A 20,554-nucleotide genomic window follows, 5' to 3' on the forward strand; every position below is an offset into this window, starting at 1 on the left:
AACAACAAAAGCCCTGGGGAGCAGTTGTAATGGATCTGGGAGATTTTATTTTTTTACCGTATTTGTCGATACTGAATTGAAAATGTTTTCTTATATTTTTGTCAGAATTTATTATAATTTGTCTTATTATATGTTAATTTACTTCTGTTTTTGAGAGTAAAAGCATATTGATTACTATTAGAAAATGTATCGAAGAATAGCAAAGAAACTGATTGTGTAAAATATCTTTGACGTTGGAGTAGTCTTTGACTATAGTCAGTCCGAGTCGGAAGCTAACTCTTCGTGTGTGTTGAAGGAAGAACAATGTGAAGGTTGCAGTCATAAATAATTTTGAATTATGTTAACTATTATTTTTGTATTATCTGAAAAGAAGAAACTACATTGGAAGAAACTGTATTTGAAACACCAAAATGAGAGAAACACGCTGAACCACGTCATTTTCTGCAGCCGACAACGATGCATTGTGGAATCATACTTAGACAACTGAAGCCAAGACTTATATTTGCTTGCAAACGTCTAATGGAAAAGGTACTGTCATGAAATACGGCAAATTTAAGTTTATAAAAAAATAGTGACCATATTTTCAACTTGTGTACTAGCCGGGAAGGCATATTTCAGTACGAAGAAAATTGCCAAGACGAAGCAGTTTCATCCTCAGTCCAGTATCACGAGGCAATTACATGTCTTACGTATTTCTCAAAAGCAACTTGTCCAGACATAATTCCTGGAGTGAATAAAACTGCTTGAGCTATGGAAGAACCATCCACTGAGGACTGGAATCGACTGAAACATTTCGGTAACTGAAAGGTACATTTCATTATGATATTATCTACGATAGAGAAGGAAATTCCAGGATTTACAGTGGTGCTGACTTCCCTGGGGACAAGTAGGCACAACATTAAATAACTGGCATTGTGGTGTGGCAATATCAGGGACAAGTCAATTGCAGAAGGTTGTGGCGACATCTACAACCGAAGCAGAGATTATTTCAGCAAGTGAAGGAGCTAAAGAATTCATTTAGTTACGTCATTTATTAAGTAAAGTAGTTTACATGCTATAACAACCATTAACATTTTATATTGACAATGCCAGTGCACTAAAAACATTAGTATCGTCGCCAATCAAAATATATAGAGCACTTTTATGTTTGTGAAAGGTTTCTGAATGGCGAAATTATGTTGGAATGTATAGTTGGAAGGAACCAGCTGGCTGATCTTCTGACAAAGCCACTTGAGTAAGTTCACTTTAGTTTGCTGTGTGCAGAGGGTGGTGTGCAGGAAGTCGAGCAGTAACTTGTTATATATTTATTTGATTGATTTTTTTAATTTTTTTATTTTATTTTTCCTTCTGGTGCATGTGTTGTGTTAAAATGAAAAATGTTTTAGCATGCAGTGTAAAGTGTTATTCCTTAGCTATTTCTGAAATATTCTTGTTTATATGTAATCTCTTTAAAGTTTGTTTAAATTATAAAGTAAAGTTGTATCTTGAGCATATATACCATTCAAAAGTAAAACTGTGTTGTTCACACTTTATAATTAACAATTGTGAATTCAGCTAAATACTTAGGGAACAACTGCAAATAACTTAAAATGAAATGATTACACAGAAAATGTTATGGGGAAAACTAACCAAAGGCTGAGCTTTACTAGATGAACACTTAACAAGATGCAACAGGTCTACTAAAGAAACTGCCTACACTATGCTTATCCATCCTCTGACAGGGTACTGCTGTATGGTAAGGGATCCACATCCAATAGGATTAATGGAGGACATCGAACAAGTTCGAAGAAGGCCACCACATTTATCATAAATACAAAAGAGAATGTCATGGATATGATATGCAAGTTGTGGTGGAACAATTAAAACAAAGGTGTTCATTGTGGCAAGATCTTTCCACAAAATTTCAGTCACCAACTTTGTTCTACAAATGAAAAATATTTTTTTGGCAATCACCTACATAAGAAGAAATAATCATCATAATACGATAAGAGAAATCAGAGCTCATTAGGAAAGATTTAAGTGTTTGTTTCTCCCAAGCACTGTTCAAGAGTGGAACAGCAGAGAAATAGCTTGAAGGCCATTCATGAACACACTGCCAGCCACTTAAGGGTGAATTGTAGAGCAATCATGTAGATGTAAATGTAAATATGGATGTAGGTATGTCAGTCATTTGCCCATCAGGTTACTAAACCAACCTGTTTCCAGAAAGAACAAGAATTAGAACAATATCTACCAACGTACGTGTAGAACAAAAGACAGCGTGAAGCCAGGAGTAGTAACTGTGAAGAAATGCTGAGATACTAGAAATTAATGTAAATTAAAGCCAGGCAGGTGGCTAGAACCACAGACATGCATGTCATAGAGCCAGTTCCAACCTATCACTTGTGGTGAAACAGTCACCACGGTCAAAACTGTCATGTTGTAGAGCATTCTTTGCAACAGGATAGCCAGTATTCACCATTTGCCTATGCCCATTCATCCGAACTGATAACTTGGAGGTAGTCATGCTGATGTAAAAGGCCGAATAATGATTACTTAATAGCTGGTATATAATATGTGTCATTTCACAAGTGGCTCTCTCTTTGATAGTATATGTCTTGCCAGTTACAGGGCCAGTATAGGTGGTGGTAGGAAGGTGCACAGAGCAAGTCTAGCAGTGGGGATGGTCAAAGGGATACGAGCTATAGGGTAAGGAGATGGTTGCAGAAGGAACACACAGTGTGACAATGATATTGCGGAGATTGGGAGGGCAATGAAAAGGAATGGTGGGCAAAATCTCATACAGAATGGATCTCATTTCAGGGCATGATTTTAGGAAGTCATGGCCTTGTCGAAGTAGCTGATTAATACGTTCAAAATCAGGATAATCCCGAGTGAGAGCACAGCTCTGCGGTTGTTTTTCGGTGGGATCAGCAATACCAGGATTCGGTGTGATGGTCCGGAGAATCTGATTTTGAACTAGGCTGATGGGGTAATCTGTTAGTTAACAATTTTAAGTAACCCAGACTTGAAAAATATTTTAAAAAAGAGTGAGACACACTAGTAACATACGTTGGTTACCGTTCATAACATATCACTCAAATTAATTCTATAAAGATTCATTACTTTTAAGAACCACGGTTGACATTGGGTATCATTACACTCACCAGGACAATAACAGAGGACGTGGTATGGTGGAGTACCAGGAGCAAGACTAAAGTTTTCCACCTTCTGAATATGAATCTTATTTGCAACTGCATTAAAATTAGCATTTTCATAAAAAAGAACATCATTGTTCACAATTCGGGCACATATCTTCTCATCCTGGCTCCATTGTGGTTCCCTGCAAAAGAAAGCGATTTCTGTTAAATTAATATTAAAGGACATCATAAACATAAAATACCTGTTACTGTTGTGCTGTGAGTGTGTTTTCTGAGAAAACAATCTGACACTTTCAAGGAACACGCTAAGTCATATAATTACGGTGAAATGCATCCATTAAGTAAAATTAATACTCCATATTACGTCTTAAGAGGTCCTCAGAATTCTGCCTTCGTAGTGACCATGAAGGTGCTCAATAATGTAGAATTCACATGTATTGAGATTCCAGTCACGAGCAAGGCAAAGCGGTGAATGGTGAAAAAGTAGCTTCGAAGGTGTTCTCACACAGCACTATAGTGACATGCTAAGAGAATATGCAGCAGAGCAAGATGACTATCAAAATCTTTTGTGGATGAATAATGACTCTTTCAATGAATTGGTGAACTTCATCATATCTTATTTACACAGAAAAGATACCGATCATATACTCATTGTACTTTGCTTTCCACAATGTTAGTAGTGATCTATAAACCTGAAAAGACCAAGATACATTACTTTAGACACATTACTTTTGTCGACTGTTTCTATAGCTAATTACTACATAAATATTAAATATGTAATCAAACTACTCCCCTGTGTGTACTTCAACAGATGATTCCTTTCCCCTACCTTTCCTCATGTATTCATAGTCATCATATGAGGTCACTGTCTTAGTTGTTCGCATGTCCGTACACCACGAAGTCTCGACAGGAACCGATATGTATTACACAATATCCCACCAGGCGGTTCGACATACTACACAATACATTAAGCATGCATCAATATATGTAAAACTCTTCGGTCTCCTTAAATATATTGCACAAACTGTCTGTACCGCTCTCAGATGGCCAATGATATTGTGCAATATTCAGTACAGCACAGTAAATATTGAGTGTATGGGGACCCTTGAAAATGCTGCTTGTTTTCACTACCTTTATTTATTTATTTATTTGGTTTTTATGATACATATAAACGAGAAATCAGAAAGTGTGTTGGTATCTGTATGATGTTGTTGCTAAATATTCAGCTATTATGGAATATTTGTATTTGTATTTGTATTTATTTATTTATCCTGTGGATCACATATTGTACAAAGTACACATGATATAGGACAAGTCATTTTTCTTAACAAATATGTAGTTTGGAGAAAAAAATAGGCAATGGACTGCCATTTAAAAAAATGTACACAAAATTGTTCATTGATGAATATAGTAACTTCACATACAGAGAATACAAACAATTTACATGGGGAACTAAGAAACATGTAGGCAATGTAGTGCTACTTTAAATTTACACAAATAATCACTGAGATTACAGAATAGTGAAAATGTCAACTGGAAACACAACAGAAGGACAATGTCATTTAAAAACTACATTAAACATGAAATTAACATTGAGATTTCACAGACAATTAAGTTTTAATACTATTAGAATGTGTACTTGTACATTCAAAAAGCGAGTTAAAAAATTTGGGGAAGTGAAACTGAAACATAGTTGCGTATAGTAGAAATTAGGTTATTATTTTGCCTACAGAATGTTTTACTCTAATCACAGTATTTACAAAGGAACTTTATAATTTTTCATTTCCAAGAATTCTTGTACTGAATAGAAACAGTGCTTTGTCAGAAATGCCTTTAGTTTATTTTTAAATATTGGATTTGGAGCAGTTTTTATTTGTTCTGGAATTTTATTGGAGGCCATTATTTCAAACAATGCTCTAACTCAAGTGTGGACCCATTGCATCATTAATAGAGAGGCACTCACATTAAAATATTCAAGATTTTCACTAAATCTAGCCTTAAGACGAACGCAGATTATATGAACATAATAAACAATATAAAACAGAGATGCTGAGTCGTAGATAGGTAAAACAAAAAGACTGTCAGAACGTGAGCTGTTGGCCAACAAGGCCTTTATCACACACACACACACACACACACACACACACACACACACACACAGTCTCTGGCTGCTGAGGCCAGACTGCTAGCAGCAGCACATAATAGGAGAAGCAACCAGATGGTGCGGGTAAGGAGGATGCTGGGGCACTGAGAGGGAGGGGTAGCAGGGTAGGGTGGGGGACAGTAAATTTTTGCTTGTGGGAGTGTACAGGGATGAGGCGGAGAGAGGGTACGGCAGCTAGATGCAGTCGGGAGGGGAGGTTAGATGTAGGGAAAGGGAGGAGGGGAGTGCAGTGGAAAAGGAGAAAAGTAAAAAGACTGTCAGTGAATTATTGGAATAGGGGCCTGTGTAGTGCTGTCCTGGGAACAGGGGCACTAAAGATGCTACCGCTTCACAACACTATTAATTTTCAAGGTTGGCAACAAATGGTGAAGTGTACAGTTAGCCCAAAGTGACCCAATTTCCGCCATTTCAGCAAAGGACAACGTATTTCCATTACTCAGTTTGCTTAGATTGTCAGGACTGCAAGAGCAATAAATTGTAGCAATTAATAACGGTTGCAGCTCACAGCCATGACTCTGTTGAGAAACATGGATCTAAAAGTCCACAGCTCACAAATGGTTCACGCAGACCATGTGGATCTAATTAAGTATCAGTGACTCGTGAAATAAAGGCCACAAAAAACTGCGAGGCAGGAAGAAAATTTGATGTCACAGAGGTGAAAGTTCCAAGGTGGCAACATATGAAGAATACCAGTTCTACATGTCAAACTTTCAGGGGTCCAAAGCAGGGAAGGTTTCATGAATTGGAGCAGCAGGTCATTCAGTATGTGTAAAAGAAACACAATGAAGGCTTCCCAATTACTCAAAGAAATTATCCAAATGAAAGCTCATACAGTAATGAAGAATCTATAACTACATGTATCGCTGCATTCAGATCAAGTACCAGGTGGTACTTGATGATGAAAAGGATGGGGCTTACATAGCAGACCAACACTACCTCCATGACTTTCTGCAGCACTGGACAAAATATTATTTGCATATCAGTGTCGTATAAGCTATCTAAGAAAAGGATGACTATTAGGCAATATGGGGAACATCAATCAGATCCCATTGGTTGTAGCTGAAGCAGACTTTGAAGAGAATCTATAAGGAAAGGATTCAGAAAGTGGTACATATCAAATGCCATGGATGGCTCAGAAGATGACATATTATGAGCATCCAGGAAGGATGAGATGGCAGCAAGCTTACATATGGATTATCATCAACATCACAATCATTAAAAATACAGTGATACTGCGGATACTGGCTCAGATACTTCAAAAAAGAAAGAGAGAGAGAGAGAGAATAAAAATTCATGTAAAGCATTTCTGACAATGGAAAATCCAGGATGGAATGTAACAATATTGTTGTTGTTGTTGTGGTCTTCAGTCTGAGACTGGTTTGATGCAGCTCTCCATGCTACTCTATCCTGTGGAAGCTTCTTCATCTCCCACTACCTACAGCAACCTACATCCTTCTGAATCTGCTTAGCGTATTCATCTCTTGGTCTCCCTCTATGATTTTTACCCTCTGTGCTGCCCTCCAATACTAAATTGGTGACCCCTTTATGCTTCAGAATATGTCCTACCAACCGATCCCTTCTTCCAGTCAAGTTGTGCCACAAATTTCTCTTCTCCCCAATTCTATTCAATACTTCCTCCTCAGTTATGCGATCTACCCATCTAATCTTCAGCATCCTTCTGTAGCACCACATTCTGAAAGCTTCTATTCTCTTTTTGTCTAAACTATTTATCATACACATTTCACTTCCATACATGGCTACACTCCATACAAATATGTTCATAAAAGACTTCCTGGCCCTTAAATTTGCTACTCACCATACAGCGGGGATGCTGAGTTGCAGATAGGCACAACAAAAAGATTTTCACACTTAAAGCTTTTGGCCAATGGCCTTTGTCAACAACAGGCACACATACGCACACACACATACAAGCAAACGCAGCTCACACACACGACTGCAGTCTCAGGCAACTAAAACCACACTGTGAGCAGCAGCACCACTGCATGATGGGAGTGGCAACTGAGTGGGGGTAAGGAGGGGGCTGGGGCGGGGAGGGGGAGGGATAGTATGGTGGGGATGGCAGACAATAAAGTGCTGATGGTTGGGTGGCGGGCAGGGGAGAGATGGGGAAGGGGAGGGGGGGGGTGAAGTAGCTGAAAAGGAGAGAAATAGATAATTAAAAATAAAATAAGAAAAAAAAAGATTGTGTGTCGCGGGGGAATGACGGCTATATAGTGCCGGAATGGGAGCAGGGAAGGGGCTGGGTGGGTGAGGAAAGCGACTAACGAAGGTTGAGGTCAGGCGGGTTACGGGAACGTAGGATGTATTGCAGGGAAAGTTCCCACCTGCGCAGTTCAGCAAAGGTGGTGTTAATGGGAAGGATCCATTTGGCACAGGATGTGAAGTAGTCACTCAAATGAAGAATATAATGTTTGACAGTGTGTTCAGCAAAAGGGTGGTCCACTTGTTTCTTGGCCATAGTTTGTTGGTGGCCATTCATGTGGACAGACAGCTTGTTGGTTGTCACGCCTACATAGCATGAAGCACAGTGGTTGCAGCTTAGCATGTAGACCACACGACTAGTTTCATTGGTAGCCCTGCCTTTGATGAGATAGGTGATGTTAGTGACCGGACTGGAGTAAGCGGTGGTTGGAGGACGTATGGGACAGGTCTTGCGTCTAGGTCTATTACAGGGGTATGAAGCGTAAGGTAAGGGCCTGGGAGCAGGGGTAGTCCTCCCAAATGCAGGTCCAGTGTGCAAGCCATTGTGCCTCCTTGCTCTATGCAAAAAGGCAGGAAATGGGACCTGGATAAGGTGAAAGAACCAGAGGTTGTAGAAAGTTTCAGAGGCAGCATTAGGTAACAACTGACACAAAGTGGGGAAAAGAATACAGCAGGAAAAGAATGGGTAACTTTGACAGATGAAACAGTGATGGCAGTAGGGGATGAAATAGGGCAAAAGGCAATGACTAGTATAAATCCTTGGATACCACAGTAGATGTCGAATTTAACTGATGAAAGGAGAAAATATAAAAATGCACCAGATAAAGCATGCGAAAGGGAATGCAGAAATCTAAAATAATTTTTAGCCATACTTAAAAAACAAAACAAATATTGATCATCATATGAAGGATGAAGTATAAAATGGCCTCACCTCTCAGCAATTTGTGGGGAGTAGTATTTATCTGCAGTAATTTACATGGAATTAAATTTAGCCTGTTGGACACTTAAAATTACACATCACAAACACTGCAGCACTGAGAATTCACAATATGTACTGAAATATTCTGAGCGGAACTCTGGCAGCTGGGCCCACTAAAACATTTAAGTCTGTACTGCAACTCATGTTCGAGTTCTTCATCAGTCTTCCCATATCACATGAATGTCTTCCAAAGTATTTTATCTTTCAAAGAAATGTAGCATTTTCATCAAAGCTACATTTTGGCATGACAATGTGTCACACTTGATTTAAAGATATAAATTTGGTGAAGGGCAATGTACATTTCAAGACACTGATTTGTATTGTTTCTGTTAGAGCTCAGACAGGATACTTTATGAGATTACTTTTTTAGCATTCTAGAATGAAATTTTCACTCTACAGTGGAGTGAGAGCTGATATGAAACTTCCTGGCAGATTAAACCTGTGTGCCGGACCGAGACTCGAACTCGGAACCTTTGCCTTTCGCAGGCAAGTGCTCTACCAACTGAGCTACCCAAGCACTTCCCTGCAAAAGGCAAAGGCCCCGAGTTCGAATCTCGGTCCGGCACACAGTTTTAATCTGCCAGGAAATTTTTTAACATTCTAAACAATATAAAATGTAAACTTATAAGGCTGGAAATGTCACAATTAATATTCCTGGCTATTATGCCGTGGTCGAATGGATTTCACCTTCAAAACCAAACGTTTCATCCCCATCTTCAGAGGATATTTTCAAGGTGGATCGTAGCTTCTTTGAATGATCAATTCACACCCTGGCTCGCTACTGATTACAACAAAATTGTGCTTCCCCGTAGTGGCATGACGTCACAGATTTTGAATGTGTGAACAAAATCAGTGGCTGGCGACTGCCATCGCCCACTACCGGTATCTCCCCAGCACTGGGAATCCAGATGTCATTCTGGCGTTGTCCCCTGCTCCCAATCCCTTACCTCATGGCTCATACCCCTGTAATAGACCTAGATGCAAGACCTGTCCCATACATCCTTCCACCACAACCACCTACTCCAGTCCAGTCACCAACATCACCTATCCCATCATAGGCAGGGCTACCTGTGAAACCAGTCGTGTGGTCTACAAACTTGGCTGCAAACACTGTGCTGCATTCTATGTAGGCGTGACAACCAACAAGCTGTCTGTCCGCATGAATGGCCACCAGCAAACTGTGGCCAAGAAACGAGTGGACCACCTTGTTGCTGAACACACTGCCAAACATGATATCCTTCATTTCAATGACTGCCTGTGCCATATGGATCCTTCCCACCACCACCACCTTTTCTGAACTGCACAGGTGGGAACTTTCCCTGCAATACATCCTATGTCCCTATAACCCTCCTGGCCTCAACCTTTGTTAGTTACTGTCCTCATCCATCCAGCCCCTTCCCTGCTCCCATTCCAGCACTACGTCGCCATCATTCCACCACCACAGCCAGTCACTTTTCCACCCAGTCGCCACTCCCATCATGCACTGGTGCTGCCGCCCACAGTGTGGTTTCAGTTGCCTGAGACTGCAGTCGTGTGTGTGAGTAGCAACTTTCCTTCTCATAATATTATAAACCATTTCTTTTTGGGTTTTTTTATTTCTCCTTGTATTAACAAAGTCTATAAATGAAGTTTTTGAGACGTGTGTGAGTAGCAACTTTCCTTCTCATAATATTATAAACCATTTCTTTTTGGTTTTTTTTATTTCTCCTTGTATTAACAAAGTCTATAAATGAAGTTTTTGAGATATTTTATGTCAATAAAATAGTTTCCAATTTTGAAAAAAATTCAGGATGGAATTATGATTATTATGTAAAGGATAGATTGCTGCTCACTATATAGTGGAAATGTTGAGTCACAGATAGGCACAATAAAAAGACTGCTAAACAAGTAAGCTTTTGGCAAAAAAGACTTCTCCTGAATTAGACAACATACACACATGCACGCGCATGCACACGTGCACACACATGACCACTTTCTCTGGCTGCTGAGACCGACTGACTTAGCAGCATTTTAGTTGTGCCTGTCTGCAACTCAATGTCTCCACTATATGGTGAGTATCAATCTATGCATTTCATAATATCGTAATAGTTTCAAATTTTGATTAGTCAGAATATGTTAAAAATAAAGGAGTCTCTTTAAAAAAAAAATTGATGTAATCTTATATAGAGTGTGGTCTTATAGTCACCTACTTAGTCTATCTACTCTTGCGTGAAATAACTGGACACTGACTCCCATGCATGGATTAAATGTTAATGGCTTTCTTTAATGAGCTGCTGGTGTGCAAATTACTTGTGCACCAAGCTGTTCTGGATATTAAGATTTGAAGGGAAGTAGTATGAATTCCGATACAGCAGTTGAAAATCAAGTTGCTCTGGAGGTTAAGATTTGAAAGGAAGAAGAAGGAATTCCGATACAGCACTTGAGAAACTGCATATCAAAATTGGAAATTTTGCATTTAGAATGGAGGCAACTACAAAAACATGCTGGAGAATCATCGGACATTCATGGCAGCAGGTGGGGGAAGACGCAGAATTTTTTTTTTTTTAAGTACTTGAGGAAACAACAGTTGCTAATGCTCTGATTGTAAATGCTATTGAAAAAGATAGCTAATTTTTTTATCAGTCAAGGAAGTCCAAAACTGATGCAAGGAACTAATCGCCAGTTATTCGAGAAAGAGTTTCTGAGAGCAGAGGGGCAGCCATGAAGGAGTGAGGCCGAATGAAATATGACATTTAACAATTCAATAGGATATCAGTACGGCTACTCAAACTCGAGAAAAAAAGTTCCCCAAGAATTCCAGGTACGTGAAGGAAGATGGTGTCATAAGCAGCTCCAGGGGGAGGAAGGAGATGGGGATGGTGATGGGGATGGGGGTGGGGTGGAGGTAGGGGTGAGAGTGTGGGTGTGGGAGCTTACCACAGTAATAAGTTTCCTTCGTTCTCAGTTGTGATATATTACTCATAAGCAGTAGTTTAACTGCAGTTTTTAAACATCAATAATGTGCCCAGAATAATATTCATACACAGCTTGAAATATTAAGTGTTTTAAAAACTGTGATTTAGAAAAATCAGAACCATGAAATTTCAATGCTAGTTTAAAAACACAGAATTTCCTGAGATTTTATGAAATTCCTTGAGATTTCCATGATTTTTCCAGGTAAAATGTAATTCCCTGAGAATTCCAGGTTGCCAGTGGAATTGTCGCCCTGGATACGTATTTATACACTCATGATACAAATTTTACACATAAATGTATTTAAAAATAAAATGGAAAGTGCATTACTCATCCATTACTGCTAATTTTATGTATATTTTGGTCATTTAACATGGGGTGTATAACGACAAGAAAGAAAAATTGCCATATTTCCTGGTTAAAAACACGCTTTTTCTGGGTGAAAATACACTATACCCTGGGCAAAAGCACATTTTTTCTGTGTTATGTGTCAATTTATTTACCCTTGGAGCCATACAACGTATCAATCCTTTGAATGGTGAGGGTTTTACACACTGCCGCAGAGCTCCCTGGCACTCACAGCAAAAAAACAACACTTTTGGAAATATCTTTCATGCGCAGCAACATTTACAGCATATTTTGGTATTACGAAAGTATAAATTCAAATTCGTCAAATACAGCACGGCATTTTCCAAACACAGAACACAAAAAATACAAGAGGTTGTGATACCCATGCAACAATACAGAAACTGAAACCATAGTAGTGTTCCGAGTCGCCTGGCAGTGAACTTCGAATTAGGGAAAATATCGGGGCGATAACATCTATTCTCACTTTGCAAAATATGACAACTAGATGATATTTTTCATCAAGTAAAGCTAATCTTTGATATATAACACTGGTCGTCAAAATTTTTTTCCTGTCCCCCCCCTCCAGATTGTGGTTAGGCAGGATCTTTTCCATAGATAAGCTGATTATGTGTGAAATTCTCAACAACTCACTTTGCACTTTTTTTAATGTATAATTATGCTTTTTGCCATCACTACTGTGCAACTTGTAATGAATGAAAGAAAGAACTAAAACAAATACGAAAACTAGCCTTGAAGATTAGTCTTTTTCAATGTGTGTCACCCTTTAAGATCTATCACACACAAAAGTGTCAGTAAAATTTTAATTGATGGTATAAATGGCTGGTCCTCTGCCTGAATTTTTTCTACGTGGTTGGTCCTCAAAGTATTATATGTTGACAGTCAAATACTCCATGATTTAAGAAATTAATTGCACATTCTCACATGTAGCACAATTCATCTTGCATAGAAGGAAATTTACTTTAAAAGCAATGTTTCTCAAACCACCATTCACAATATTTTCCCGTGACCTGTTAGAAATGTGCACAGTTGTGATGTCAAACTCATCAAAAGCAGTTTGCTGTTACAAAGAATTGCATAGTCTTTGTCCTAAATCTTTTGACATATATTGCTGGTGGAAGATGCAGTATGTGCACTGTGGTTTGTTATTGTGAACAGCAAATTTTCTTTGCAAGTTAAGTTTTATTTTGGTGTTGTCTTATTTATGTTTTATTGCTGCAATATTATTCTGCAGTAATGGACTAAAGTCAAATTATGTGTCTGAGTATCAGTTCTTACCTGTCAAAATTTCTGAAATTTAACTGACAACTAAAATAATGAAAAATTTCCAGAATCCTGAAAAATTCTTAAGTATTTCCTGGATTTTTCCCGGATGCAAAAATTCCTGATTTTTCATGGATCTCCCATGCAATAATGCCAACAAAACCATTTCAGACAATTGTCATATGCACATGAAGGATTTTGAATTTCCTACTATAATACGCTTGATATGCTTACTAGATGAAGATAATATTCTCCTATAAAATAGTGGTGAAGCAGATAATAGCAAGATCTGCACACCAGAACACTAAATCCATCTGAGTCCTCGCTTAGGTGTGAAGATCTACATGTAATTATTATTTTCCTGTCTCGTATGGTGTTTATGTCAGTCACATTTCAACTGAAACTGATTTTTGATTTTAACACTAAGTATCATTAAGAATTAAAACTACTGGGAAACGAGTACCAAAACTTAAATATGTTTGAAGAGGCCTTAACAATATGTGCAATTCCATACAAAGTACTTTATGCTTGCTTTTGTTGAATGAATACTTTACATACGTTAGCTGTACTGCCACAGAAGATGGTTGCATAAGAAGAAGGAAGTGAAAGTAATCAAAATAAGCCAGCATCATGTTCTACAAGTCAGATCAACGAGAGATACTTTTGAAGTGATAAACATGCCAGACAAAGATTCTTGATCAGTTTGTGAATATGTTGACTCTATTTAAGGTTGCTACCCAGCTGAACCACAAAGACATTTTACTCACAGTGCTTCATTTAGTATGTGGCTATTAACTTCTATTACAGGTACCAGTAGGTCATTTTTAATTGTTTAAATGTTATATCATCAGTACTTTTAAGATTAAGACTTTAGCTATTGGCTATGAACAAGTCGTAGAATTGTTCACTTATCACTCGTTTATGTTTGGAATAACTGAATTTGAGCTCTTGTTTACATTTGTATCACGGCAAAGGGTGTACAGTAGTAGAGTTAGCGAGTTTCAGGTATACCATTGCCAGTTAGGAGGGGGAAAGAACATAAGAAAATTGAGTGAATGGACCTATTTGTGAATGAAATTTTGTAAGGGCGACGACAATGATAATTTATTATTATTTGAGAGTAATTTCTGTTGTCAAAGGAACTACTTTATGTTACATCTACATTACACCATTACACAATCTGTAAGTTACTTATTTAAACTTACCAGCCAGAAAGCTTCTTTTGCACAAATTCTTTTATTAAATCTCCAGTGTCCGACTTCCAGATGTAAAGATTTGGTCCTCCCTGTGGATTTGCTGGGGTAACTGCAAAAAAGAAATTCCCCAGAAGCAATATTAAATTTCTAACATTTTGGATGCTTCCCATTAATATTTCATAAGCAAACCACCTATGAACACACAGATAGCCTCTGAAACTTCCTGACAGATTAAAAGGGTGTGCTGGACGGAGACTAAAACTCAGGACCTTTGCCTTTGCCTGTCAGGAAGTTTCATATCAGCGCACACTCAGCTGCAGAGTGAAAACCTCATTCAGGTAGCCTCTGATTCATAGAAACAATTTTTTTTTTCAATGGCGAATTTTAAGATAGTCAAGGTTGTAGTTGTAGTGTGTCGAAAATATCATGACATATGCTATAAGACTGGAAAAAGATTACACCACAATTTTTTGACTCTAAGCCACCCATCACCATCAAATGAATTTGACGATGTTCAGAACGTGCCTCAGTATGAATTTCTTAATGAAGCATATTGTGCAGGACCTTTAGAGTGGAATGACATAACCAGAATAAGGAAAGGGAGGGGAGGGGGAACTATGTGAGAGGTGTGCTGGGAAAGGGTCATTACTCATTAGGCCCAGAAAAACTTGTGCTTTAGTCTCGGCAATGACTGAAACTTTGGAAATAATTACCCAAAGACTAATGTTCATGGGTCAATCCATTTAAAATCACCCAATATGAATAAAATTTGTTGCTCAACATTTTTGATTTTCTTGATTTTTTTATCATGAGTTCCCTTTAGGCAGGCATTCACAAAACACTGTTTTAAAAATTTTTATAAGTCATAGTTTTTTTCTGGCAGCAATTTTTACAATGGCGGTTGGGCAAATTTTAGTGGAAATCGACGTTTGCGGAAAGTTTTATTTTAAAAGATATCAGAATAATTCAAAAACCAGTGTGCTCAGCATGAAATGAACTTCAGGCATAATTTTTAAAATTGTTCTATCATGCAAGAGAGTCACTCAAACTCTTTCTGTAAAGACTCAGAAAAAATTTATCAATATTCACTTTTTAAGGCCTTCAATTTTCATGAAGGAAGAGAGACTCACTAATAACATGTTATCTATATTTGTGTACTTACATAACTACCTGCAGTAAAAGTTGCAGTCCTGAGAATGCAATCCTGTTTTTTTTTTAGAGCTTTTCAAAAATGGCCAAAACCCTTCTAACGTCAATTTTCGCAGGTCAATATCTAAAAAGGGACTGAATGAAAAGAAGTCAAAATTTTACAGAATGTTCTTTATTCTCATGGGAATATCTCACAAAAAAATTATGACTGAGACTCAACTACATTGAGAGTAATAGAGCAGCAAATTTCAGTAAAAACGCTACCCCTCTACATGCTCGTGCAGTGCCAAGTTAGCAAACAAGGGCTTGAAATTATTACAGTTGACATTGGTCAAATGATGTTTAAATCATTACATACAATAAATGATCAAATATTTCTACTTTTAAATAACAATGGGCAGAGATAACAATTGGTAAGAGTTCTAATTCTTAAAATTGACGGTACATTTGTTGTACTACACTTGCTTACAGTATACACATAATAATGTTTCTCCATGTATACAGATTTAAAACTTCAGTTGTAACTTCTTTCCCGGTGCAATTTTCTTTAGGGAGTTAAACAAACACGATATTTCATTGCATAGTTTATCAGTTATGTTGTGTGTTCTACCAGACACTGTTGCAAGTTCCAGCGGAGTCAGCTTTCGTACTATTTTATTTGCAGGCACACAAGCAGTGTCATTTTTGGAAAGTTGAAAGGCAGTTCTTGGACTAGAAGGGTGAAAGAAATGCACTAAAACATCATTGTTATCTTCACTTTTCTCTTCAGTTTTTCCAAGCCACCGCTTCTCATCATACATACAAACAACAAAATTGTTATTTGTGAAAGATGATACATTTGTAAAGAGTATTGAAGCTTGATGATCACCAAAGCTGGAGCCTTTGGAAGTAACAAAACATCTTACAAATATATATCTAATTCCAGTAATATTCTGTTGACAGTATTTGAACAAATCATGTGGAGTCAGGATCTGTTCTGTGTAAGGTCTTTGAAGGGAAGCTCGTGTAACTTCTCTTTTTGTTGTTCCACCTATCCCATCGCAAGAATTCTTTCCGTGTGATGAGGCAAAGAAATTCCACTCTGCTGGTAAACCAAAATCATTTTTGTGTTGGCAGATATTAATGAAGTTATTCATATTTTTGTACTGGCTGCTTGCGCCAAAAGTAGATTATCTTTTCAACATTACGTATGATATTCTTAATTTCTCTAATGAGGTGATGTTGAAATGCATACACAGTCGTGGTATTATGTTCTAGATGGTCTCTAATTACACAAATAGATTTGCAACACACGTTGTCTTCTTTTTTAAAGTAGATGACAAACGGATGCAGTGTCGCTTGTGCATTAGCCCAGTGAAAACTTTGAATTTCATCCTGTACTGTAAATGTATAGTTTTCTGAAAAAACACCAATCACTAAACAGTGGGTTTCTTTCAGGTTTTCTTTCGTTTCCTTAAAATATTGAGCTTGAGCTTTTGAGATAAAGTGATGGGATTTTAAAAGCACCAGCTTATCGACAAGAGACTGTAAAAATTCCTCACTGGGCATTACCTGTGTAATAAGCTCAACTCCATCAGTTTGTACCCATTGTTTGAAAACTATTTCATCATATGTCATCATATGTCAGGTTCATTTTTTAAGACATCAAGTAGGGTATCTGGTCCAGGACATCCTGCACATAAGTCAAGCATACATTTTTCATTATCAATATCACATACCATGAAAGCTATCAGGTCTTTATAATTTGCATTAAGCTTTGCTCCTTCCATCATAAGCTTTGTGTTTTGGTGATGCTATCAAACGCATACAGTATGAGTTCCTGATGAACCCGGATGAACATACGACTTTGGTCGTAGAACACAAAACATAGAGTGGCCAACTTCGTTATCTCGGTATTTTTGTTTATACAGGCTGTAGAGCTCATTCAGCAAGAGAAGAATTAACATTTTCTGCTTCTGCACCTTAACATTGTCAATCACAGTTGAAACACATTCCTTTTTACCAGGATACATGTGACTATTGTCATCATCCTCATAAAATTCTTTAACACTATTAATAACAACTTCACTTATTTTGTTGGCACGTTGTCTTTTCAAAAGATGTGGTAAGATACCTTGATCCATAATTAGATGCCTAGTTAACTTCACCATGTACTCAGATGCACCAAATTCCTCGATCATTTTTTTCTTTGACCATGATCTTGGCAAGAGGCTAATTATCTTAATTTTGTCATCTTTACTGGAAACTTTGAATTTTTCTTTCATTTTGGTAATAAGTATATCATACTCACTTTGTACATTTTCTGTACTATTTCCATTCTGAGCATCTAAGTCATTGTGGAAAGATTCTTCCAATTTTCGCTTGACAGCACATGTAATTTTATCAGTTTTTCTTTGTAAAGCTGATAGTCGCTGGTCTTTGTTGAGCTTTGTTATTTTACGTAAAGGAGATAATTCCAAAGTTTCACAGATTGATTCTACTTGATACAAAGGATCATCCTCAACCAATTCAAAAGGCTCAGGAAGAAATTCAGGATCATTCTCAACACTAATTGCCACTTTTTCAGCTGGTTTATTTACAAATATTCTTGATGCGCAAGTTGGGCATAGAGCTTGTCCAGGAATTAGGTTAATATCCACATTTTTTTTTGTTTAGGTGTTTAACTAGTATTTTATGCAAACCATTTTTAATTGGCTTTTTGTGAGTACCAAATGGGTCACAACACTTTTTACCAAAAATGTGGTTGTATTTGCATAAATATTTATATTTGTGGCAATAACAAATATTAGAAATTTCTTTCTAAATTCTTAATTTTAACAAACATTGTTCTTCAGCTGGCAAGTCACTCACTCTTATTAATTCTTGATGCACTTTCTTCTTGTAGTGTTGTTTATGGCACTGTTCACTTATTAGTTCACCCACAAAACAACTCATTTCAATACTTGAAAAATCTACTATTCTTGAAAACAGTTGAAGATGGGAGGCTTCAGATCTACACTTACAAAACTCTTATTCACTTGTTTATTGTCTTGAGTCCTGGAAAGAAAGTAATACGAAAAGTAACTCCAATGGAATTCACAAAGTGTCTGGTAGAACCCACAACATAATTGATAAACTATGCAATGAAATATTGTGTTTGTTTAACTCCCTAATGAAAATTGCAGCTGGCAAGTAGTTACAACTGAAGTTTTAAATCTGTATACATGGAGAAACATTACTATGTGTATACTGTACACAAGTGTAGTACAACAAATGTATCGTTAATTTTAAGAATTAGAACTCTTACCAATTGTTATCTCTGCCCATTGTTATTTAAAAGTAGAAATATTTGATCATTTATTGTATGTAATGATTTAAACATCATTTGGCCAATGTCAACCGTAATAATTTCAAGCCCTTGTTTGCTAACTTGGCACTGCACGAGCATGTAGAGGGGTAGCGTTTTTACTGAAATTTGCTGCTCTATTGCTCTCAATGTAGTTGAGTCTCAGTCATAATTTTTTTGTGAGATATTCCCATGAGAATAAAGAGCATTCTGTAAAATTTTCATTTGTTTTCATTCAGTCCCTTTTTAGATACTGACCTGCGAAAATTGATGTTAGAAGGGTTTTGGCCATTTTTGAAAAGCTCTAGAAAAAACAGGAGTGCATTCTCAGGACTGCAACTTTTACTGCAGGTAGTTATGTAAGTACACAACACAGAGATAACATATTATTAGTGAGTCTCTCTTCCTTCATGAAAATTGAAGGCCTTAAAAAGTGAAGATTGATAAATTTTTTCAGTCTTTACAGAAAGAGTTTGAGTGACTCTTGCATGATAGAACAATTAAAAAAAATTATGCCTGAAGTTCATTTCATGCTGAGCACACCGGTTTTTGAATTATTCTGATATCTTTTAAAATAACATGGCAATTAAACTTTCCGCAAACGTCGATTTCCACTAAAATTTGCCCAACCGCCATTGTAAAAATGGCTGCCAGAAAAAAAACTATGACTTATAAAAATTTTTAAAACAGTGTTTTGTGAATGTCTGTCTATAGGGAAGTCATGATAAAAAAAAAAAATCAAAAAAATCAAAAATGTTGAGCAACATCGCCTGTGTGATTTGAAATGGATTGACCCTCATTTGAGTTAGCTAATGTCAGATTGCTAATGTCAGATTGCGAATATATAAAGGGTGTTAAAGATGCTGTACAAGTTACAATACTCTGTGCTAGTGCATTAATGATGTGCTTCCTTTTGACTGTTGCCCCCATCCCCTTTCATTGTTCAGATCGCTGGGGAGCCATCAAGTTCAGTAGTAGTGTATACTAATTAAATATAGCAATATTTTGAAAATGACAATTGCTACTCACCATACAGCGGAGATGCTGAGTCGCCGATAGGTACAACAAAAAGGCTGTCAGAAAGTGAGCTTAGGCCTTCATCAGAAATAGACAACACACACACACACACACACACACACACACACACACACACACACACACGCGCGCGCGCGCACACCCAACTTGCAGACAGACTATGGTCGTGGTCGCGTGCATGTGCGTGTGGGCGCGCACGCGCATTCCAACAAAGGCCTTGTTGACCAAAAGCTCATTTTCTGACAGTCTTTAGCTTGTGCTTATCGATGACTCAGTATCTCCGCTATACGGTGTGTAGCAGCTACTCCTCCAGTACCTTCCCCTGTCTAATTAAATGTAGGTCATACGTTCTGTCATGTCTGACAGTATTGCTGAAGGTATGCGAAGTGTGCTGTAAGTCTTTGTTAGGCTTGCTCTAGCAAAGAGAAAATAACAACAAACAAATATCAAATAGAAATACACCCTACAATCATGACTACTCATTGGTGTATCAGGCAAATGGAGATATGTTTTATGCAACTTTAGCATACACGTAACTTAATAATTATCATTCGAAAAACATTTGCAGGGACTGGGGCTGACTGATGCATTTCTTTATATGCGTGAGATGTGAACCACATACCCTCAGGATTTCCTGAAAAGGAAGCCTTACAGCTTTAGATCAAACACTGAAACAGTTCAGTGTTATGAGGTACAAAGAAGCCACTGGATTACCACTCTACTGTATACAGAACAGGAGGTGGCAGCATTTATGAACTCCTG

At 37.5% G+C, this 20,554-nt stretch overlaps 1 protein-coding gene across 1 annotated transcript in view; it reads right to left on the reverse strand.

Annotated features, from left to right (window-relative positions):
• Positions 1-20,554, reverse strand: part of LOC124619407 (eukaryotic translation initiation factor 2A) — a 167,145-nt gene that overhangs the window by 102,617 nt on the left and 43,974 nt on the right. Inside the window, exons 4-5 of the mRNA XM_047145765.1 lie at positions 14,293-14,392; positions 3,147-3,322 (exon numbers count right to left, since the gene is read on the reverse strand). Coding sequence (XP_047001721.1) covers positions 3,147-3,322; positions 14,293-14,392 — 276 coding nt within the window. The remainder of the gene's footprint in view (positions 1-3,146; positions 3,323-14,292; positions 14,393-20,554) is intronic.

The sequence above is a fragment of the Schistocerca americana genome, chromosome 6, assembly GCF_021461395.2.
Source record: "Schistocerca americana isolate TAMUIC-IGC-003095 chromosome 6, iqSchAmer2.1, whole genome shotgun sequence".
NCBI classification, from domain to species: Eukaryota; Metazoa; Arthropoda; class Insecta; order Orthoptera; family Acrididae; genus Schistocerca; species Schistocerca americana.